The sequence below is a fragment of the Diadema antillarum genome, unplaced genomic scaffold (genome assembly GCF_040938485.1).
Source record: "Diadema antillarum isolate AM-2024a unplaced genomic scaffold, OU_Dant_1.0 scf00000206, whole genome shotgun sequence".
Classification (NCBI taxonomy): Eukaryota; Metazoa; Echinodermata; class Echinoidea; order Diadematoida; family Diadematidae; genus Diadema; species Diadema antillarum.
The window spans coordinates 8,274-34,180 of NW_027271095.1; the positions used below are offsets into that span (position 1 = coordinate 8,274).

At 38.4% G+C, this 25,907-nt stretch overlaps 1 protein-coding gene across 1 annotated transcript; it reads left to right on the forward strand.

The window, feature by feature from the left end:
* Positions 1-2,957: 2,957 nt before the first annotated feature.
* Positions 2,958-15,166, forward strand: LOC139724069 (uncharacterized). The gene is made up of 5 exons (XM_071635273.1): positions 2,958-3,245; positions 5,945-6,069; positions 11,828-11,949; positions 13,941-14,058; positions 15,076-15,166. Exons 1-5 carry the CDS (start codon positions 2,958-2,960, stop codon positions 15,164-15,166), a joined length of 744 nt encoding a protein of 247 aa, XP_071491374.1.
* The last annotated feature ends 10,741 nt before the right edge of the window (positions 15,167-25,907 follow it).

Sequence of the window (25,907 nt, forward strand, 5' to 3'; positions counted from 1 at the left end):
AAGAAGAGGGTATGCATGGATTTTTCACAGGTGAACATGTTGAGCAAGCGGTATTGTAATGGAATTACACTGCTACATTTCTGAAATATATGAGGCTCTGATGTCATCATCACTGTTCAGTGTAATTTGTTTAAGATTTTCAATTTATTGGTTTCTCTGCTCAAGGACCACAATAAATTACACGGATCTATACATGGAGCTGTTGATTTATGTACTACATGATATGAAATTATGAAAATCGTCCGGAATGCCCCTTTAAAGAGAAAGATCTGAAATTGAGCTAAGCACAAGACAGTACCTGGATTACGTTATGAGGGATATCCTCGGTGGCATCCGCACCAAATTAGAACTATATTGCCATGATCATTGAATAGATATTAAGTAAGTAAAAAAAAAAAACCAAAACAAATGAAAATGTCCTATACAAGATAATGGCGACTGGTAGACCTCCGCCATATTGTTCTCTTAACAGGTCTGGAGTACGTCTTTCCAATGTTACACGACAGTTTCACATACTTGGTAGAAAAAAAATGGCGTGTTTGTCACAAAATTTAATGCGTCGAGTGTTTAATTCCTTAAACTAGGTGTGAATGGATGGACTTTTATTGTTAAAGACTCGCAGACTGAGCAAGTATTAAGGAATTTGAGCATTTTCACTTCGACTAATCTATTTTTATAACAATTCAAATACTTTGAGCGGTCATTTTAAAAATATGGGGAAAATCCTGTCATGTTAGTATTTCACTTGACCTTTGACCATCATAGCCAAAATCTTTCCGTACGTGTCATTGTGGAGTGATGGTGGCTTGCAAATACTGTTTTTTTTTATGCATTGGGTAATGTGTAATAATATTTCAACAATAGATCACACCTGCAGATAGTAGAATTTCAACATTTTCCTGACATTGATCCTTTGACCTGTAAAATGAATCTCGCCTGGAACAGAAACGAGTTGCTACTCGATGACCAGTTTTCTGGCCGCACTCTCATTTCCCACTTTTTCCTTCCTTTTGGATCTGCTTTCTCGTCGCACTCCGATTTCCCACTTTTTCCTTCCTTTTGGATCTGTCGGAAAGCGGTGTGCCATTACACTTGTTCCAGGTCGTTTCATGCAACGCCATGCTGCGCAGGAAGGCATGACGAATCTTCAGTTTATCGCGGTAAGATAATAATATCAAAATATATTTCGTGTATACCTTCTACTTCAAGAAAGTAGGCAACGGCAATGACAATTCCCCACTGCACCGTGACCAATATTGGGGACGTCCTAAAGGCAAACAATATTAGCGCGTGTAGCTGCGCGAAATGAACAATGGGCACTGCGTGTGAGCTATGCTCGCGCCCGCGTAATTGACTTTGGTAACGACATGGCGCCTGTAGATCATGGGATCAGCTTTTGACCAATCACAGGCTTCAAATCTCATAAGCCGAAAACCGAGTTGGCCAAACTCTCTTTATATACGGCACTGGTTTAGGGTGGTTGAGGAATAGATGTAAATAACAAGGTTGAAAAGAAGGGACAGTCAACTGAGTTTCAAGTGATGATGGTCGTGCGATGTCGTGGGCATATCATCAAATTGAACTGCAGATCGACTGAAGAAGGGGTCATATTTAAACAAGAGGGTATAGAGTTTGTGCTCAAGACGTAAAACAGATATTCTGAATATGATTTTACGGTCACACTGATATCTAAACATTACTGATATAATATCCAGGTCCTATACACCCATATAATTTATACAGTATTATTTACGGCTTTTGTCGAATAGTTTTTCTTCAAGCAAGAGGGAAATCCCTGAATGAATGACCGTGTAGAAAATGAAAACGTACCGCAAACCAGTGACCGCCATATACTATTGTCACTCTTTGCAGTATGTTGTCCGATCCCTGAGAGGAATGATGATATCCCAGGCTAAGAAGACATAATTATATTGCGTGTTAAAGGCAAAGTGCGACTTGCCGACAAACTCAGAAATCGAAGAGCTGCATGAGCTGCGATATCACATCATTTTAATCGAACATTGTTTATATTCAGTCCATATGGCAAAGACTTTAGACCAGTGGCGGATCCAGCGGGGGCGCACCTGGCGCACCCCACTCTTTATTAATTATTCTTTTTTTTAAACAACAGAAATAGAAAGAAAAAAGGGGGCGCGTGCGCCCCCTTTAATTTTGTAAAGGTGCCTCCCCTTTAGGGAATTCCTGGATCCGTCCCTGTTAGACAGTGTGTTAAAGCTAATTTTTAGTATGGTGGGGTTTAAAAGCAAATGGAACAAGTCATTTTGAACCTTTGTTTACCGATCGGGCCACCAAAAGATAAATTAAGTGGCCCAACACTAATTTTTAGTTGCCCCGGGCCCGCTAATGCCGAGCCCAGGGTGCATTTCATGAAGCTGTTTGGTCGGATATTTTTCCGACAAACTGTTACAAGCTACTGAAATCCTTGCATATGATTGGCTGAGAGCAAATTTGTCCGACAACTTTGTCAGACAAAATGCTTCATGAAATGCCCCCCTGATATATCTATATATGACTATACATTAATGATGGATGGAATCCACATGAACATTTGAGGTATGAAGTTCCCCTCAGAGGAAATGATAGTGGATTGTTCAAAACCGGAAACGAGGGTGGTCAAGAAAACATACTTGTCGAAGAAATAGATAGATAACACATGTACCCTGCCCTTTCTCTTCCACCCCCTCTATAATATGACAGTTTGAGCAAAGATATTTGTGATAAAAACCTTGCTATTTTTGGATGACATCACTTTCCTCTTTTACTTTGTTTGCCCTGGTGAAGCTATGTATAAAGCTTATGCGCGCGCAGGCGATCGAGACATTACTATCGTCGATACAGAAACGTGAAGGATACTCGCAAAACGAGACACAGAATCCATGCGCCATCCGACACAGACTTTGGAGTAAACTGGCAGCTATACTGCTTAGATAATAAACATGCATATTCCTCTTCTACCATATCTGGTCCTCATTGCCACTTTCCTAGGCTTTATCAACCATGTTGTCTCCCAAGCTCCGATCCCGAACCGCCAGCCAGGTTTTGTCTACAGGACTGGCAATGCACCCGTCCTTCTCGAAGCTTGGGTAGACCTGGTCTGTCCCGATGCACAAGCGGGATGGCCGACCTATCTCGCGGTCGCCGATCACTACGGGCCAGATCTCGTCCAGTTCTCAGCTCTCATGTTTCCTCTCCCTTATCATCGGGCAGCCATGGCGTCGGCCAAGGTAAGCAGATACTCTCCTTGACGACCGCTTTGACCAGTGTTAAAGGGATGGTACATTTTCGGTTGAGATGGGATTAGAGGTTTCCGTTTTTTGAGATGATTATTTTAGATAATGAGAAACTCTTACGAAATATGAAGGAGCAAGTAATTCTAAGAGGAATTCAAAGTTAATATGATGAAAATTGATTTTGAAATGGCTGAGATATACAATACAGAGCAATCCTAATATAAGATGGAATCCACCTTTTATTAGGATCGCTTTGTTTTACTTTGTTTTTGAAGTGGTTTCAAAGTATTTCGCAAAAATTAAAAGCCGATTTCTTAGCTCAATCAATAGTATACAATCCTTTTAATATAGGGTGGCCGGAGACGAGTGACCAAAGAGGAAACTACGACTAAAATGCTGTAGATACACTTTCCTCAAAATGTGGATACCCATTTTGATCAGCTCTAATCGTACAACGTATGATTTTGTGAAAATACCTTCGGAAAGTCATCATGCTACTGTATACAGAAAAAGTGCATTGAACGTAAACTCTTGGTGTGCAGCCAAGTTTCACATGGAATTTTTCTGTTCTCCAGCTATTGATAATTTATTGTTTGCCAAACATGGACAACGAAATACTAAGTAGATGTAGAGAGAGAGAGAGAGAGAGAGAGAGAGAGAGAGACCCAAGAACCTTTCTCCTTGTTTCCACCTAAAAAGCCACATCGAGGATATTTGAATATAGAGCATGATTTGAGTGAATTCAACGAGCTTAAATGAAATCGAGAACAAAGGTCTGAAAGACGCCCCAAAATTGATGTTTATATGAACAATGGTTCAGCAAATCAAAATGTTAGCCATACTCATAGTACAGTACGTAACAATCCCGATTTTCGCTCTCAGAATATGGGTATATAGGCCTAAAGATAAAATGTTTTGAATATGAGGCGAGAATATGTCTACAAAGATTTTCTCTACTTTTATTAATCGTTCTTAGGTAAATTTATTGTTAAACAAGCTTGTGTCATTGTGTCTCTTCACAAAGTTTGAGCACAATACGTCACGTGTTATCAGGGAGGTGCATAGGCATTGTAGTTTTAAAACTATAATGACTCAGTTAAAATAACTATAGATAAACTTTTAAAAATACAGGGGATTAAAGAGAAACTTGCTACGAACTTCTCCACTCTTGTAAACAGACCCAATTCGCCATCTGCCGAGAACATTGTCGAGAAAAGTGATAAATGATTACAAAGCCACCAAGGCATCAGTGTCTTCTCATCATGTAGGAAGGTGGGAGACTTCCCTAGCCGGAGAAAAAGCATGTGCTCTTGATATAATAATTTTACTTGGAATGTATAAGTTGTCATGTAACTAATGTATGATTAACACATGATACACCCCCTTGCATGAATAACAATGAATCAAAAGGTCAAACAATCCAGACCCTTCGCACCGGTCCATGCCTTTATTTACACTCAGTTTGCTGACTTTTTAACGCCCCCTGACCTCTGACACGAGGATCTCAAACGCCTCCACCAGGCGAACTCATTACGGAAACCAAAACCAAAAGAGAAATGTAGACTGAGTGAAAGCAACAACATTTGTAGAGCACATTGGTCATGTGGGTGAAAGTTTGAGGAAAATCTGACAATCAATGCAAAAGTTATGAGTTTAAATGTTTCGGTGTTGGGACCACTGGATAAGGAGACTACATGAGTTTATGACATCTTGTGTGGACAACAATGTAAACAATGATGAAGAAAATCAACATGCTTTCACTTTTCTGGCGTAGTGAAAGAGCACATCTTGACTAACATTTTATAGAATGTAGGGGGAATAATTACTACCCTTAACATATGTCTGTATCGAGTTGATGGAATGTGTAATTTTCATGAAAATGTTTTTTTTTTGTGTGGAATTTTCCTTATATTTTCTTTATATCGCTGTCCACACATGACGTCATGAACTCTAGTAGTCTCCTTTTCCAGTCATTACAACATCAAAACCTTGAAAGTCAATAAATTTTGCATCGATTGTCCGATATTCCTCAAACTTCAACCGATGTGTTCTAACAATGTCGCTGCTTTCACTCTTTGGTTTTGGTTTCCTTTAATTCAGGTTGTCAGCAGTATAGTCTTTACACAAGGGACAAAACACTTTATCATGAAAGTATAAGCTAGTTCGGAGTTAGCTCATGGGCGCATTGGTACGAATGACCTTTCTCTTTTCTCAGTCGGTTAGGGACACTTAACTCGTTTTAGAGCGACATAATGCATAAGCTTTACATAACAATTTATGGGATTCACAATCCTGTTCAAACAAAGAACAGAGTTGCGTAGACCAGATGAGCAGAACGATCCGTCAATTTACACTTGGGAAAGCATCGATTTCATTATTTTGCATTGAATGTATTGACAATCTCTTTCTATTGATATTGCCAAATACCACTTTTGCTGTCAGGTGGATGTGCTGGCAAGCAGCATTTATAAGTATCTCACGAATAATCATTACATTACAGATGCTTATCCCAGTGAATCTAAAAAACATGCCTGTTGGTCCGAATGACCTTGTTTCTGCTCATGCGCAAAGTGGAACTACGAACTGGCTTATTGTGATAACTTCATCATGGCAGTATTGTGACATCACGGCTATCCTTTTGATTGCATTGTATGAAACTTTCTCAATTTCTCTCTCTCTCTCTTTGCTGCTAGGCAAGCTTCATAGCCGACGAACTCAATTCCACTCTCACATTCGACTTCTTCCAGAATTCTTTTGACAAACAAGAAGCTCTGTACGCCAGCAACATCCTCGACCAACCAGAGAGTTACATATTTGAGTAAGGCTACACTGAAAGGACAAAATATCTTATCTTGGGGTTAACATCCTGTTTAGACAATTTCCCAAGTTCGATTGATTTGTAGAACACGTAGAACGTTTATCAGCGAGTGTTTGTGATTCATTTTGAAGTCAAAATGAGAACATATGTTATTCATTCAATTCATTCAAACTTCTTTAACTCGTCACTGTAGACAATGATTTCCACACGGGAGCCATTGATCAGATGTTCTGCTTAATAAATACACGTTTGTTTTTGATAGCATGATATGTTTTACACACTTATATTCTTCGCTGAAAATAAGAACTAATCAATTGAATGAAATAAATGCACTGACCACATAGAGTCATATTTCATTAAAACTCGTTACATTTCGACAACGTAAGACATTTCAAAATGGCTAGTTTAAGAGGCTGTGTGATCTACAGTGTCTCCACGCTGATGTGAGAACTGTTATCATTTCTGGTTGGAATATATGAACAGGTGAGACTCAAAATTTTACGACCATATACGAAGAAAGGTAGTCACAACATATCCATGGCGGCCAACACGAAAAGAGGCAAAATCATTGGGCAGTATTACTAAAGAATCAAAGTTATCTACTGGCCGATATTTTTTGCTAATTTGCTTTCATTGGGGTGTCTTTTTTTTTGAAGGGGGGTAACAGAAGAAACAAGGATATTAAGATGGAGAGATACTACAGGTACATACGGGAATGTACAAGCTCTATTATGCTTACAAACCATCATGTGACCTTTTATGTATTTAGTATTCCATGCATGCAAGATTGGCCTTCTTTTTCGAAGTCCTTTGCGCTTTCCTTGTAACAGTAAACAAGTGTTTGTTGTTCGTTCCCTATTTTTTCCTATTTTTTTCTTTTAACATCTTCGCTCAATATTTGCACTGCGTTTTATGACACAATATTGCAATTATATAACCGCGGGCACCGTTTATAGCATATGCATTCGTGTTTGTACGCTTCTTTAGGCCTATTGTATTTTTCTTGTTGATGTTTTTGGATAGGACGTATACTATAGCTTTGTCGGTATTCTTTAATCATCACCAACAGACTCTTGTTTCGAAATTTTTCGCTTTGGTGCTGCTTTGTCCTAAGTTCATTAAATATATAATGTATACTGAGTATATTCTCGTAGGCCTCCACTTCATTATCACAACGATGATAAAAGAATACTATTAGGCTGTTATAAAGCACTATAATAGACTGACCTTAGGACCCATAATATCATTGTAAATGTATTAATGACTACACTAGAAAATGATGTAGATTAACGGGTTTATAGGTGGGCGTATAGTAGGCAAACGTATAGAATAGAAAGCCACACAGGTCTACAGGTACAGCATGTCGATTGACTCACGAAATATTTACGTGAAATGCCAAGGCATAATAAAATTTACAAGTATTGGATACCGAGCAAAGTCAAAACAACAAAAATATGGTGATGAAACATCATTAATATAGCGCCATTTATCCATAGAAATATTTAAAGGCACCCGGCTGCCACACAAGGTGTTTTCACATCAGCCCGATGTTTCGAAATAGCGCGCTATTTTCTGACTTGGGAAATTAAAAAATATCTCGAGCTTGGATTTTTATCGGGCTGATGTGAAAACGCCTAATGTGTCACACATCATTCACAAAGTTGCTGGAAAAGATAAGACCAGTTCAGACTTGAAGGTATTGAGGCTGTTGCAATTCCGATGCAGGACTGATAGAGAGGTCCACAGACGTTGCGCCACAGAAGAGAAGGCTCTATCCCCGCTGATCCCCATAACTTTTAGGCGGGTATTGGGAACATGGAGAGTCAGTTCAGTACAACGTAGTCCTGGGCCCCGTTTCATTAAACTTGTTATCAGTGACAAGTTGTTGCAGTTGTTATAAGCTACTGAGATCCTTCCATCTGATTGGCTAAGAGCAAATTTGTCACAGAAATGTGGCAGTTGTCACCGATAACAAGCTTTATGAAACGGGACCCAGGTCGTCGCTGACGCACAGTCTGATAAGCGCAGACACGTAGCCAGGAGACAAGTTAGTTATGGAGAGCCTTATAGGTAAGCAGTAAGAGCTGCACTCTGCGTTGCAGCCAATGAAGCTCACGAAGTACTGAGTATTGGTGAGATATGGTCAAACTTCTTGGTGCCTGTAAGAAGGCGTGCAGCGGCATTGTACTCTGTACAGCCTGGGGGCGTTTGATGGATGATGATGACAGGCCAGCATGGAAACAGTCGCAGAAATCCAGTCTAGATGATATCAGAGCATGAGTGATGTTTTTTGCAACACCTCGTGTAAGTCAGTGTCTGATCTCAGCAATCCGGCGGAGTTGGTAGTATGCTGACTGACAAAATTTATGATATGTGTTTCTCCATACTCATTGTTCTGTCAAAGATTACACCACGGTTTCTAGCCTTGTTGTTGGGAGATAGCTTCTTCACCGACTAGAACGGGAGCACCAGTGATATACTACCCCTCATATGTGGAGATGAGAGCAACAGATGCTTTGTTTTCTTGTCATTGAGCTTCAAGAAGTTACTGTTCATATAACTGCGAATCTCCTATACCGGTATAGCAGCCCCAACAACATCGGGGTCATCCCACAAGACCGACACCCACGAGTCATACAGCCCACGAGTTTGACAGATACAACACAGGGCTTAAAGAGGCCCTGAAATCCAAGTGCACGTTGATTTGTGTTGATTTATGATACCCTCAACATCACTTTTGCGGTGAAATAAATATCTAGAAACATGCCATATATTTTTAACGATTTTTTCTTCTATTTTTCTTCAGAATATTTGGGAACTCCCACAAAAAATCCTTCCAAAACAATCAATATCAATATTCTTGAGATGACCTCATCTGTCAATTATTGCTAAAGTACTGAAATGTTTAACAAAAGACACCAGTGGAATGCACCTTCCCCTCGACTCAGCATAACTTGCATGTTCCCTCGCCATGTCTTTTGTTAGTCACATAAATATGACAAGTGGACATGTGATTGCCTTTGCAGGGGTCTTGCAAATTATTCGCTTGACTTCCCCAAGACAAGTAGGAGACATCACAGACAATGAGCATCAATACTACCTGATGCGTATAGTGGCCGTGATGCCGGCATATGCTCCCGGATTTTCTCAATCTTTCCTGTGAAGAAGTGAGAGAAATCAATGGCAAAGCCAGCGTCAGGTATATCTTGTGGCAGTTTCTTTGTTGCTGGAGTTTTCTGATGAAGAAGTTGGCTGATTATGCCACATAGGGCCTTCTGATCTTAGCCACATTCCAATATGAGATTGTTCCAAAACTTAGACTTCGCCGTTTTGAACAAATCTTGAGTGATGTTCCTCTGTTCCTTGAAACGATGTTTATCAACAGATAACCCTGTCTTTCTCCATTTCCGCTCAAGTTGACGTCGCTTTCGCTTGGCATCAGCTATATCTTGATTGTACCAAGGAATGACAGGATGATCAGGGACAACACACGAACGCTGTGGTGCATGCTTATCAAGAAGATCTTCCATAACCATGCATGCAGTACTGAAGTAATAGAGTCTCAGCAGATTGTGCTGTATCTGATGATAATATCTCAGACTTCTGAATGTCCGCGTTGACCTTGGTGGAATGAATTGCCTTTATCCTACGAAATTGGAACTCTCTCTTGACTACCTTTGGCTTTGAAAATGCAGCTTACAGTGAATAGCTGAGTGGTTTGACAAAGACTCACCTATATCACAGTCTCCAAGCACTCTTCCCCAACCCTAATTGCAATAACTTAATCCAAAGTATGGCCAGACTCATGGGTTGGCCCGTCCACAAACTGCTGAAGGTTATGGTCCTTGAATAACGTCATAAGTCGCCTTATCTCAATAGAATTCTCATGCTCCCAGTGGACATTAAAAGCTCCAAGTTTAAGTAATTATAAAAGCTGGACTTATTCTAAAGCGAGGGCGGATGATGGTGTAAACAATCACTAGTTTGAGAACAACACTGTCATAACTCACGCTACATTCAGTCACTCCAAAGGATCTGGGTTTGTCACGACCACAACCTTGAGTCTGCACAGTGAGACTGGACTTATGAAGTAGAGCAATCCCACCACCTCTCCGATGTTCCCTAGGAACGCTGATGAGACTACCGTATGTCCCCTCCCCCCGAAAAAATACAACGGGAGCAATGATAACTATCAAAATAGTGAATCAATCCAAACACAATGTCAGGGTACGAATCTATAACTCATTGCCCACATCTTACAGAAAACCCCATTCGATTTGCTTCAGTGGTCAAAGAGAAATGAGGAATTTTGTAGAGCATGTTAGGAATTTCTTCCTTCCAAGTTCTGTCTATTGTGTTCACACACAAGAGCATCCAAGCGCTAATCTTGGAAGAATCAAGACTCATGACATGCTTTACAACAATCCACATTTCTCTGTGATCGCTTTACCAAATTGAATGGATTTTTCTGCAAAATAGAGCTAAGATGTTATATTTCAAAACCCTGAAGTAGCATTTAGATAATTTAATCATATTGGGTGTTATCAATGCGAAAATAAATCTGATTGTGATCTTTCCTGCAGCTACAAAGCCATTTTCTTTAAGACAAGTCTCAGTCAATGCCATATCTAAATCATGATCAGTAATGATGTCAGATTTATTTAGCAACCCTACCTTTAGTTGCCAATATGCGCTTCCCTTGTGTTGTCGACTGACATTTCGTTGACTCCTTTTGCCACCCGGATTCCTCTGTGCCCATACCTGGGTCTCTTAATATTCAGATCAAAAAGCCTGTTGAAATCTAAGGCAGAAAGTCATATGCCTCCTCATGGACTACAGCTTGTTTACTGAAGCATTTAGAGGAATTAATAGCTAAGATTGTGCAAGGATATCACTGAATGGCATTTCACTGAATGGAAGGAAAACACAATATGGTGACATGTGGGGGCGCGGTGTAAATTCCAGAGGAATGTCAGATATCCAGCTGAAAAAAAAAAGGATAACAAAAATCTCAGATTATTGTGCTTAAGAGCACAACAAAACTCCATTCATCCACTGATGCATTACTGAACATGAATGGTGACTATATAGCAGTGAGAACGAACTCCTACTTTCCAACTTCAGTTGTGTGTGGGACACAGTGCAAGTAGATCTCAAATTTCCCAACTCCAATTGTCACATGTGAGACACAGTGCAGAATCCATAGAAATGTCAAGACATCTAGCAAAACTTAAAAAATAAAAATAAATAAAACGCAATATGAAAAAAAAATGTGACACTTCGAAGGAGCCAAAAATTGTATCGCCTTATATGGCGCGCACCCACATCCACAAAAAACGTAGAAGCTATTTTGTAGCAGGACCAGACGCTGTGCACAATACAGCGACTGGGCTATGGTTACACTAGAATTGGCAAAGAATAGGCCTACAACTATGATTCACATGTAATAAGGTAATTTTATGTGTGTGTGTGGTCACAAGCTCATAATGGGATGTAAAGAACTGATAGTGTAATAGTTACAAAACTCCCATAAGTTTGTATGTGAAGAGTATTGTGCAGGTGAATGGAAGACTTGCTATTTGGAGGATGGCATTCTATGTGACTTTGTGTGTGTGTGTGTGTGTTTTACTGTGCTTTATCAATGTGGACTCAAAAAGATACATAGACGCCCTATTCCTTCCCTCCTCTTTGCACAGACAGAGTGTTACAGTAAATTTCATTGATTTTAACACAATGTACATCGGTACTTTCTGAACAGAACATACGCTACTTGGGCCGGTGAAGTCGGCTACGATCGGACTGAATTCCTCCGTCGCTTGTCGGACAGGGAGGACCCCGCCCGACGACAAGCTATCGTCGAGTTCAAGTACGGAGGCACACGTAAGTCATTTTCATTCATTACTCTCCTAATAACCTCGTCACCGACACCATTTTGATATATTACACTAAATACTAAAGACGCATTCGGGGAAATTCATTCAAATAAGGAATATAAACTATAGCTGTGTTGATATAAAAGAGGTACATGAATTCCTCTTCAATTCAAGATATGATGGGCTATACCCCTATTATGCTGGAAACCGAATGAACTTTGTCTGTTCATTTCCATCTGAGAAGATGACTGGATATCCCATATTCAGCTACACTAAGGTGGTCTTCCATGGGGTCCAGTTGGATGTGAGGCAGGACCACTTCACCGGGTTGAACACCCTGCTCTTTGCGATGAATGAATGAAGCGGGATCTTTTACGTGCATGAGTTGTGACTCTCTCATACACGGGACCTCCATTTTATGTCCTATCTGAGGGACAGAGTGTTTTGCCTCTTGCTAGAGGGGACAGTATGATTACAAACAACATTGCTCAGTCCACAGACTCGGGTTCGAACCTGGGTCCTTATAGGATCGTGAGGCAGACGCGTTACCGACTGACCCAACTCACCGCCCTCGAGTGTTTTTATTTCGGTGTCTTTGTTCGATTTAATTTTAGTTATCTTCCATTCCTATACTCTGGAGTCATTCGGTTGATTCACAGGACTGCCATTCTGTGCTGCCACGATCGTTTCACCAGAAGGAAGTTGTGTCTGTCGCAGAAACAATACAGAACAAGATAGAAAAGACGTTGTCTATAAGAGCCATCTCCGTCCCATCAATCTGTAGAGGCAGTGGGGTTAAAAAAATAAGTGGGTCAAAATATAAACGAAACAAGAGAGCACGGAGGAGGAAAGAGGTGCAGTCGAATCACTGTGACCCTTTTATCTTATAAAGGAGAGAAAGTGACAAACCTTTGAATCATCCATTGAATCAAATCGGGAATCCGCATGTGCTTGCTCATTTTTATGATGCCAGTAGGGCCTATACTGGTGTGCTGTCATGTAATGTGTTTATTTCCGTGTGCAATTCTTTTACCCATTTCATTTTATTTCTGAATAATTATAGCAGTTTTGCCCTCTCCGCTCCTCAAAACTACATAAGCTCACCTTCTAATGCGCAACGACAAGATAAACTGAGAATAAACAGAGAAATATTGCAAATGGTGATTATCAAATTGAGTAAATTACTTGCTTTTCGAAAGGCTTCCATAGTCTTGTATACACACAGCAACAATGAGTATCCAACACGATGGAGATAATGTTATCGAAAGAGAGGATGAAAAAAAAAATAAACAAACATTGAATGACATGCCTATACTTGGAACTACATACCGTAGGGGCTGATCCAGGAATTCCGTAAGGGGGGCCAAAACAAAAATATTTCTGGTTCCATTTCCGGGTTTCATTTCATTTTTTTCTTCTTTTTGTTTTACCTATAAAAGATAAAGGGGTGCGCGCCTGGTGCGCCCCTCTAGATCCGCTACGTACCTACCTATACCTATGGGGCTCACACTTGTAAATATAATGGAATGTCCCTGACCGCTTCAAAAAATTGTACCATAGATACTAAAATAAATAACAAATAATAAAAAATCAGAAATGCACTTTGGCAAAAAACTTAATAGCTGCAGATATTGAGTGTGAATAACTCTACAATGTGCATTTTGGTTGGAATATGAAAGCTTTTTCCATGGAATTTTAAGGGACTGTATTTGACTGGGTGCATGTACAGAAGATATGTGAATCTTTGAGTGAAAAGAACTCGTAGTCTGGCTATGCGAACCCTTGGACAATGTTTGAGCTGAAGAACCCCCCTTGGTAATTTGATGGATGAAAGGGTATCTTTTCAGGTGAGTGAAGATGAAACATCTCATTTTTCCCAGCTATTTTACAGGGTTTTTTTAATTTTTAATTTCAACACACGTTTCTATGAGGAATTATCTACCCGTGTGATTCCTATATTTGATATAAATTCTGGATATCTACTTACCATGGCAATAGGTGGTGTGTTTGGTACACCTCAGACCTATGTCAACGGCGCCCTGGTCTACTCTGACCCACACACCTGGACCCTGGAGAGCTGGAAAGAGGTGATTGATCCACTCCTAGACAGTAACAGGTAAAGACCGTCACAGTCTCTCCCGTCATTCCAATAATACATGTATGTTCTTCGTTAATCATGTAGCTTCCCAGCTTCATTAGCTGGAAGAGAAATGCCTTTGTTTCGGTCATTTACTTCATTATCCGGCGAAAGTGTGTTGCAGAACTGTACAATAGGGTAAATTAATATTATTATACTTATCACGCAAAATTCCCCTCGAGGTAGGTTTCCAGAAATCCTTATGCATCTTATAAGAAATCATTTTATTCGAAGTTACCGGATTGTGACTCAAGTTTACTCACTTCACTTCGAAAATAAAACAGCTTCTTGACTTCCTATAGAGACTTAAATCTTAGACACCATGCATAATCAAACATTTTCTTTTCTGTAATCATCTATTCATGAAATGCTCTGCGTAAGAAATCTTTTCAAGACTGGTTGATCAATGATAGATGATATCAAGACCTCACCGTGATCACAGCAGCACGTGTTCCGAAATCTTGAAATCTTATGTCATAGCATTACAAGACCTTTCAATATCTTGCAGACACCTTTCTGAAATAGATATATAAATGTCATGTCCATTATAATTATGGAGTCACTGAAGAGGATTTGTTGGTCACATGGCATTAATTGTTCCTCACACGAGAATTCTACATCTTATTTTGTCTGCAAAAATATTGCTTTGAGACAAGTTAAGGATTACAAAAAATCAGAATCATAAGTGAATGTCAGTATTTAAGGAATGAAACTAATGACCAGTATAACACAAGCTTTGTCACGTTTACGTAACCTGTAGGCTTATATGGATTTCTGCCATCTATAAATAGTTTGATAGATAGATACTTCCTTGGTTGGATCCGATATTCAAGTGATATACCTTTCGTGAAATATGTCCGATTTCGCTGAGAATTCACACGCGCCTATTTTTTTTCAATCTTAACAGAATAATCATGAAATATGCATTTCTTGTACGTGCATTTTCTTTTGGTCATGATTCGTTTCCTCAATAAGCTTAGATTTTCGCATCCGTAGTAACAATCGTTTACGCCGCTACGTTCCACGCTACCCATCCATGAAAACGGTCAAGAAAAACACGCGGCGTTGGTTCGGCTCCTGGAACTAAACGTTTTGATTGAAGGTAGAGTACGTTATAAAATTGGCCACCAGATAGGGAGGGTTGTAAATCTATGGTATAAATGCCCAATCTTATGACACAACCAAGGCATTGCTTTGTAAAAAAGCGAATTTACAATACTGTTTTTTGTAGTCTGTATAACAACTGATTGATCGTTACACATCATCTTCTTCGGCAAATGCAAACGATATGTCAAAGTGTAATTCTACATTATTATTTCATGTACAAAGAAACTTTTACAGATTAAACCAGAGTGGTAGAATTAGCTTTCATCAATGCTGTAAACGCAATAAAATCATGGAAATTCACAGTTTGGACGTAATTAAACAACCACATAAGAGCAAGCGACAATTTTATCTCCTAATTGTATTTGTATTTACAATGTTGTCAGTCTAGAGTTCATAGCCATGATATTATGGAATACAAGAGTGGTATAACTACGTCCTATGTTTGGAATCTTTCCTACTATTTACACATAGCTTAGGTTATCAGAGTAAAAGTATCCTCTTTCTAAAACATTTTATCCTTTGTCCTTCAGAAGTTGAGCTGTTTTAATCGAAAGTGACAGACAACCTCAATTCATTTGACTGTTCTGTTTAAAGGACAAGTCCACTTTCATATACATGTGGTTTGAATGAATGCCACAATATTAGTAGAACACATCAGTTTGGGGAAAATCGGACAATCCGTTCAAAAGTTATGAATTTTTAAAGTATCTGCGCAGTCACTGCTGGATGAGCAGACTATTACAGTTATATAATATTGACTGGCCTCGAGGGAGATACCAGAAAATATTGCCCAAACTGAGAGAATATTGCCCGAGTCGAAGACGAGGGCAATATTCTTTCAGAGCGGGCAATATTTATCAGGTATCTCCCTCAAGGCCAGTCAATATCATAATTATTACCTATCCCCTAGGTAAATTAAGAAAATATGTGAATACGGCTATACACTACTATCAAGCCACATTTGTTGACTACTTGTAGATCATCAACATGTCGAATAACTGAAAAAATGTTCATCAATGTATATCATTCAACTCCAACTTCAAAGATACATATGTAGTTGTAACAGGCAAACTTCAAACATCTGAACGCTTTTACACTTTATTTTTACTTCTGTCTAAATTTGGAGAGTTGTAAAACTGATGTTCGCTGTGCAATTATTGAGCACAAATGGAATAGTTAAAGGGAACGCAAACCCAAAGAGCAATGTGGACTGAGTAAAAGCATTAACATTAGTAGAACACATCAGTGAAAGTTTGAGGAAAATCGGAAAATCGATGCAAAAGTTATGAATTTTTTAAGTTTTGGTGTTGGAACCGCTGGATGAGGAGACTACTAGAAGTTATGACGTACGAGTGGACAACAATATAAAGAAAATATAAAAGGAATTCCACAAAAATTCACTTTTCTAGTAAAATGAAAGAGTACTTGACTAACCGTTTTCAGAAAGCAGGGGGAATAAGTGCTACCCCTAATATATGTCAGTATCAAGTTGATAGAATGTGTAATTTTCACGAAAAATGAATTTTTATTGAATTCCCTTTATATTATCTTTATATTGTAGTCCACTCATACGTCATAACCTCTAGTAGTCTCCTTACCCAGCAGTTCCAACACCAAAACTTTAAAAATTCATAACTTTGGCATCGATTGCCCGATTTTCTTCAAACCTTCACTGATGTGTTCTACTAATGTTACTGCTTTCACTCAATCCACATTGCTCTTTGGGTTTGCGTTCCCTTTAAGTTCAGACGGGAGCCCGACGCGTAGAGCCGCTGTAAGTGATCGACCATCTTAAAAAGTGCAATCTTCCGGTTTTCGCCATTCACTTTACACAGGGAGGTGGGAAGAGAAAGAGCAAGTGGAATCTCTCTCCCAACCTCCCTACTTTGAATGTAAACATTCCGATCGACCACGAAAAGAAAACAGGACGTCGCTGGGTGTTGGTGACACGCACCGCAGAAGAACGCTGATAAATCAGGCCCTAACCTCGAGGTTTAGCTCTTGCCCCCTAACTACGACTTGTGTCCACACGACGAATCTTAACCTCGAGGTTACGAAACCTCGAGGTTAAGCTTCTGCCCCCCGTAACTACGAGTGGGTCCCACTCGATGTTAAAACCACAAAACCGGAAGTTTCAGCCCACACTGCTAACAAGGCGTCTATTTATTATTTAGTCGAACCCTGTCGGACTCGCTTACAGGTACTCTTTTTCTCTGTCATGGTATGCAGAGATAGCACTGCACTGATGACTTTATGCCTTTATGAAGATATTCGTCGAAAACATTTTTTTTAGCGTCGGAGAAGAATATAGAATACAGTAGTGAGTTCGACGTGTTCAGTTTCAGAGATCAAGCGCATGGGAAGAAAAGATGATGTTGTTGTGTCGTGCTCATAGGTTCTTCACGTGTGGTGTATTTGTGGTGTACGTTTGGGAGGTTGACCCGGAAGCAGAGGGAAATTGTAGGGGCTGGAGTTTACGGCGAGGTCACTCTTAACTTCGAGTTCGTTGTGTTTTGTGTCCACGCGGTGCTTAACTACGAGTGGGGACCCCCCGCGGCTCGTGGTTAGAGCGCTAACCATAAGATTTCTCGTGGCTCGAAACATCGAGTAAACCTCGAGGTTTGCTAACTACGAGTGCGTCTTCACGGTCCCTAACTACAAGCTCTAACCTCGAAGTTTCCTAACTTCGAGGTTAAGGGCTCCCGTCTGAACGTCAGAAGGTCGACCACTTACAGCGGCTCTACGCGTGTTTTGTGTACGGTACGGTGTGTGTAACCGACACGCAGCGACGTGGCGAAACGAATATTGACTGCTGACCTTTGACCCTGCAAAATAACAACTGGAATTGCCTCGCAAAACCACCTCATATAGGTAATAATGTATGATGTCACATGCGTACAACAATATAAGGAAAATAAAAAGAGAATTTCACAAAACTTTACTTTATAAATAAAGAGCACATTTCTTCGACTTGTTACTGACATATGTTAAGGGTAATATTATTCCTCCTGCCTTTTACGTAAAAGAGAGAAGTTGAGTATTCCTTTGTTACGCGAGAAAAGTGAAAACATGTTGAATTTTCTTTATTTTGTTATCATTGAACACATGTGACATCACAAGCTATAGTAGTCTTCTCATCCAGCTGTGACTGAGCAGAAACTTCAAAAATTCATAACTTTTGAACGGATTGTCTGATTTTCCTTAAACTCTCACTGATGTGTTCTACTAATATTGCTGCATTCTCTCAACCCACATGTCTATGAAGGTGAACTTGTCCTTTAATGGAACTGGAAGAGAAAACGAACTATTTGTCCCCACACATCATTATGAGAGCTATGAGACGATTTCTGCAAGAAAACAAAATTATGTACTCTACCTTCAAATGGAGCGATCCTCTAAGAATTGCTTTGGAACAAACATCGAATAGAAGGGCGTACGTGTGTTCTGTTCTCTTTAATACCCTGCACGCCACATCAATTTTCTATTCATTGTATTTGTGTACAATGTTCGCACATTATTTTGACTCATTGACACAGAAACGGTTAACTGAAATGGCGTCGACCTGATGCGGCACTGTACTGCTTTAGCTCAGTACATTGTATAGCATGTACTTCTGATTCTCTTGAAATCGTTTCAAGGCTGTATATCTGATTCTTGCATTCTGTAAATTTACTGTTGACGAAGGATATTGGTTGTCAGACATAGAAAAGGAAGTTGTGATTTTGTATTTTCACCTACCGTGGTACGGTTTTAAAGACCTCTTCAGAGACCTTTTTATCTCGAATAAAGCGGACCTCAAGCTGTAATATCGTAGGTGTCGATGATGTATATAGACAAAGCTGAAGGAATCATAGCAAAAACAAAAATTCTAGCTGAATACACTGCCTGTTCAACGCATTTCAATCTGTTTTATTCTGTTTAATTGTCTTTCCTTCTTCTTCTCCTACAATAAATTGTTGGATCCCTCCCCCTCCCCAGTGCTATCAAGCTATGTGGTGGCCTTGTGGTTGCTGTCCTGAGCACATTGATACCAAGCTACCTGATCTGAGGAGTCATCTCATAACCTACCACCGTCCGTGGAACACTATGCAGTTTGAGCTCAAGAACGTGAAAATGTGATGCGTGGACATTTATTCACAATATTAAAAACCCTTAATTCTATTTGTCATCAAAATCTAGCCACATACCAATAAACTGAGCAACATGAAACGCCTAGGTTGTCCCCTGGATTTAAAGACAGAGACAAAATATTTATTATGCAAATATAAACGAACTGAGAACATATTCTATACACAGAGATATGAATACAATTGTCGGGTAACATCTTAGGTGACCTTGGTACATTCCCCACACCGACTACAAAACATTTAATTGCCTTTACGGGCATGTACGTTTGAACAATGTGTTTGGAAGTAATATTTTGTGTTTTCTGTTTTCTTAGTCACCAAAAGCAGATACAAATCTTGCTCAATAGTTATAAGAATTAGACGATTATTATCTTTACAGTTATCATCATGATCATTACATTTTTTTTTTGCATGATGATATTACGATAAAAGAAGATTGTAGGTACTTCATTGGATATTACAAATCAAGTCAGACGTTCCTATATAATGTCATAATGCAACTTGACTTCTGTATAGATAAGATATTGAGGATTCTATGTCTGGTAGCACAACTATATACGTGTATATTTAATCTACGAAAATAATCGCTGACGTTAAAAGTTGACTGTACCACACCTTCCATGGATTTATAAAGGCGCTTCCTCGAAGACGTCCACACTTCAACTCTAATGTAAATATCCCTCTTTTCCATCTTAGTTCCGTACCTTCATGTTTTCTCTAAATATACAATCATGTATAAATATGTAATAATAATAGTGATAACGATGATGATGATAATAATAATAATAATAATAATAATATCAATAATAATAATGATTATAATAAGGATGACAATTACATGCATTTCAAAATGTTCCGTATTTATGAGATATATGCTACAATGTTTACTATATGCTATAATCCCGCTATAATGCGCACAAAACATCAACAAGTACTAGTACATGTATTGCAATCCTGAAGATTCACTGTTATACGCCATGCATGTATACATATTCATATAAAATCCATGCAATAAATGACTGGTTTTGATGAAGGAAATATATCATTTACACCTAATATGAAAGCAAGAGATTATTAAAGTAGAGGGGGTCATTTGTCTCCCTTTGTATTATGTAATTATAAGATCGCAGCTGCTAATGTATACTTCAACAAAAATGTCGGAAAAACAGGGATAGTCTGGGGGTAGCATCGCGTTGCTGCCAGGAGAGCAGCAGATGACATGTTCGAATCCAACTGGTTTCTTTTTTTCCGACATGTTTGTCAAAAATCATACATCAGCAGGTGCGATCTGGCGAATACATTTGTTCAGAGGGAGACAAATGAATAAAATCTTTCATGATTTACATGACTTGTTATTAAAGCATTTTACAGATGTAAACATTTGATAACGACTTTATAAAGGGAAGTACAACTGTACAATGTATCATATAGTTACATACTTAATCTTCAACAAATAAAAGAGTGCTGGGACGATCTATTCACATTGTCTACTTTACATAGGAAATTATGTTTGTGATATTATGATGAATGTCACTGTTCGGCAAAAGAAATTTGAGGGAGAAAGATTTGCGGTGACACAATGTGTATGTAGTCCTCTACCGGATCGTTGTTTGGCAGAAAAAGAGCCAAGAAAGAGGAGAATTGAAGAGAGAAGCGACATATGGGGGTTGTAAGGAGGGCAAAAAGTGAAGAGTGGGGGACAGGAATGGGATGAAAGTTGAAGTTGCACTCGTGGAGACGGTAGAGAAAGGAACAGAGAGAGTGGTAAGGAAGAATAGAGTGAAGAAATTCGGACATCGTTATGAAGGAGAAAGATGAAATAGAAGGGAAAGAAAGTTAATTTTTTTTTGTCCTCAATTTGAGGGACTTTATTTAAATCAGTTATTCAGAATCATGCATAAGTCAATACAAGCATAAGACAATTTTAGTCATAGTTCAATTTACATCAAATGAAAATTCTGTGTATAACGGATTTTATCATCGATTTCTCGAATACTTCTTTTTTTAGAGATATCATTACAATATAACAAAAACTCATATTTGAATTCTTTTACAATAAAGGATGCAGTAAATCGCTGATTTCTGTATTCTTCCATGAGATATACCTTATAAATTGCATATTCCATGAAATTACTTATTGCGTTGATAAAGAAATAATCTTTCTCACAAATTTCATACCCGATTACTATGATTTTCTCATCTATGATAATGTTTTTTCTTGAACATTCAAAAATAAGGTCACTGGTCCTTGCCCAGATGTTTCTTATTCTCGGACAATATAACAGATTATGCATTAACGATTCATTTTCATTACAGAATTTGCACTGTGCATTTGTGGTAATTTTCCATTTTGATAAGTTATCCTTAAAAGGTACAATATTGTTTATCACTTTGAAATTAAACTGTTTTATCTTGTTAAGTTTCACTTTCAACAGTTTAAAAGCAAATACTGACTCCCATTCAAATGTATAAGGTAGGTCGTGTTTATGTTGCCAAATGATGATCATATTTGGTTCTGAAACCTTCTTTTCTTTTAAACAGGTATAATACATTTTGGCTTTTTTGCTGAGGATATCAGAAACATTATTTCTTGACACTGCAGACATCTGTTGACTATTCATTTCATTTTCAATTTTTTGATTACGTAATTTATGCAACCAAAAATGAGGGAAGGCGTGTTTCAATTTTTGATACTGAAAAGAAACAAGTAAATTATCAGTCTGCAGACTATTATTAACTTGGGTTTGATCAACCCAAGATCCATTTACTATTACATCAGATACTACATAATATATACCATTATTACTCCAATTTTGAAAATAAAGCATTTCTTTTCCAAATTTGATATTACTGTTAAGCCATAAAAATTCCTCGCCAATATATCTAACTCGCAACAGATCCACATATCGTATTTCTGCCCAATAGATCAATAGATCTCTATAAAATGATGGGATCTTATATTTCTTACATAAACAAAACATATCTTTTATGGAACAATTTATCACAAAACATGTGGGAGGTGTTGCAACTTTTTGAAGCCAGAAGCTAGCAATATTTTTCCAGGGGCGAGGGTGATTATCAATAAGTTTGGACAGCCATGACAATCTGAGTGCTTTTATTTTTGACTCAATGTCTACCATACCAAGACCCCCAGCTTTTGGATTATTAGTTAGTACACTTCTCTTCACTTTTTCTGTTTTGGAATTCCAAAGGAATGCAAACAAAATCTTATTAATATCAATTATACAGCTTGGAGGAATCTTAAACACTGTTGCTACATAAATTATTTGCGAAATTGATAACGACTTAATGATTGTTATCCTACCGTAATATGTTAAATTTCTCATTTTCCACATATTGATTATGCGTTTCATTTTTTCAATCTTCCTGGACCAATTCAAATATTCAAAATTTTCACCATGAATATTCAAAAACACTCCAAGATACTTGACCGGTTCCTCAGACCATTGTAAACAGCATCAATACACTCATCACAGTTTCCATTTAAACATATAGCTTGTGTTTTTATATAATTCAATTTTGGACCAGCATATGCACCAAACGCTTCAATTTCTTTCATCGCTTCATTTCCCGATTGGATAGAATCAACAAAAGGCGTTGTATCGTCCGCCAATTGAGATATTTTGATTTCTTTTAAATTTGACTGCTCACATTGAGGAATACATATGCCTTTGATGTTATCATTATTTCGTACCTTCATTGCAAGTACTTCAACAACTAAAAGGAACAGCAATGCAGAAACAGGACAGCCCTGGCGAAACCCCTTTGGTAATTGGAAACGTTCTGGACAACCAACCATTGTTCAAAACCTTACAATCTGCATTTTTGTGAAAGAAAGTTTATACTTAACACTATAAGTCTGATTTTATTGATTTTTATGTCATATTAAGAAGTAACTTTAAAGAAAAACGGTATTGAAAAACCTGATAAAGCGTGGGAATTCGTGTTATTTGTAGAAGGCTTACCCGATACGGATATATTCAAGAATCCCCGTAACAAATTTGTGTGTAGCTTTATCACTGATCACTATGTTAGCACACACACAGCCAAAGAATCTCGACCGCAGTTGAACATTACAGATGGGCGTAAGTTTCACTGCACATATTATTCAAACGATGGGCATTTTTTTTTTTCTCGAACATACCCCTGTGGATAGCGAATAAAGGTCGATCAATCGGGCAACCCTTCTCTCTCCTCACGCTACATAATATCGGGTTTAAAGGTCGTGACTCAGAGGTTACGACATCATTATCTCATAACTGCATCTATATTTGCAACTACACTGTACTACTGCCTCGTTTAAAAAAAAAAATTAGATTTGAAACTTGAAATTCCGTAACGTTCTCATTATGTGTTGGATTGTGACTGAAGCATATCACAATACTGTTATACTCTATGGACAAAATCAAACTTTAATATGGTCAGTTATTTTATTGTAGTTACCCAAAATGACATTCAGCATTTTTATAATGAAGATAAAAAGGCAAAGTAATTATGTTATTTTCAACTGAATATTGACGTTTATCTAACATTTCTCCATTGATCAAAGTCTCTTGTATAGGTAAGTGATGTCAGGACAATTCAGCTGTGAATAGTCTGTTTGTCATTGCTCTAAAAGACTTTTTTTTTCTTATCTGCAAAGTTCTTTCAAAATGTTAATGTTTCTATACCTAATGAAACTGAAAGGATTAGGTTTGCAGTTAAAAAAAAAGAATATTACACGTGGGATCATATTATATCTCGGAACTCATACTGAACTCTTAAAAGGCAGAAGGAATACAAAGAAAATAAGACTCTGACATTACGGTCAGGTTTTCTTCTTCTGATCAATTTCTTTGTACACGCCAGTTCGGAGTTCCCCCCTTTGTTCATGAGCAGAAAAGGTCATCTGTACCAACAGACATGTTGTGTGTGTGTGTGTGTGTGTGTGTGTGTGTGTGTGTGTGTGTTTATCACTGAGATAAGTATCTATGAGGGCTTAGTGATTATACTAATGGAGTCCTAATGGTGCTTGCCACCACATCCACCAGACAGCAATTACGCATTGCATTTTATTATATCAATAGGGAAATTTGTTAACACATTCAATGTAAAATAATGAAACGGATACTTCCCCATTCTGTTTGCCGTGTCTAAGCAAGTTCATTCTTTATTTTAACTTGCAATCTTTGTGCATCATTTTGCTTTGAAAACGAGAAAAGTGACCAACTAAATAAAAGAGGGGAATTATAACCCCCAAAATACATGTTGACTGAGTGAATGGAGAAATATTAGTAAAATACAAAAGTGAAAGTTTGAGGAAAATCGGGCAATCCGTTCAAAAGTTATGCACTTTTGAAGTTTTGGTGAAGAAACCGCTGGATCAGACGACTACTACGGATCATGACATCACATATGGACTACCATATAAGGAAAATACAAAGAAAATTTAAAGAAAAAAATCACTTTTCTAGCATAATGAAAGAGCACTACACTTACCTCTTTCAGCAAGCAGGGGGAATAATATTACCCTTGACATATCATGTCAGTATCAAGTTCAGTGAATGTGTGCTTTTCATATATGAAATTATATTTTGTGAGATTTTCTTTAAAATTTCTCTATGTGGTAGTCCATATGTGATGTCATGATCTGTAGTACAGTAGTCTTCTGATCCAGTGGTCTCGTCACCAAATTTCAAAAATTCATAACTTATCAACCGATTTTCCTCAAACTTTCACTGATGTGTAGATTGCTGCATTCACTCAATCCACATGTATATTTGGGGTTAATTCCGCTTTAAATTTTGTCACTGTGTGCACATAAGCCAACTCGAAAGTTACTTATTACTTCCTTGTGAAGAATAAATCATGTCTATCTCCAGAAATGCGTCAATCAATTCCACACCGAAACTTCGTCTTTACTGGCCTAAAAAGGCGTAATAAAGTCCGAATGACCAAACAATGAAAACCATCATCTACTCTACAAAGTCGGGGTAACGTCTAAGTAATGTAGGCCTACATGTGATATTATGCGTAACTTTCTCCAGACCGGAAGCAGGGTAACAGCTATGTAATGATATCCAGGTAGACTGTTCTCAAGACGCTATCTGGAGAAAAACAATCAAGCATGTTTCAAACGGAACTCCAGAAACTTTCGACACTAAAAAAAAAAAATAATAAAAAATATAAAAAAACTTGGCTGTTATTAATACACCCTGATGTTAACTAATCCTACTTTGTTGAAATATCCACGGATTTGCGCTTTTGGCAACATTTCACGGAGATGTACAGTCTCAGTCGATAGAGTACGTACGCTATGCACTGAATCACGCCGAGAACCAGCAGGAGTGCCACCGTGTAGGCGCAAGAAAGCCATGGTATCTCTCCCCAGTCCAGGAAGGTAGGATAGATCGCGGTTCCTCCCCAAGGATTGACCCCTCCCGCTGCCCAGTAGATGACAGTGAATATGATAAAAAGGAAACTAAAGGCAACCCCGTGGATCCAGTGAAGGATCCTTATGGGATGGGCAGAGACGAACAGGTCTAAAATTATGAGGACACTATTGATGGCGTGCACGTTGAGGTTGTCAAAGAA

Coding starts and splice junctions, on each gene's coding strand:
- LOC139724069 (XM_071635273.1), top strand. CDS start 2,958: ATGCATATTCCTCTTCTACCATATCTGGTCCTCATTGCCACTTTCCTA. Junction 3,246..5,944: donor CAGCCATGGCGTCGGCCAAG/GTAAGCAGATAC, acceptor CTTTGCTGCTAG/GCAAGCTTCATAGCCGACGA. Junction 14,059..15,075: donor CCACTCCTAGACAGTAACAG/GTAAAGACCGTC, acceptor TCGCATCCGTAG/TAACAATCGTTTACGCCGCT.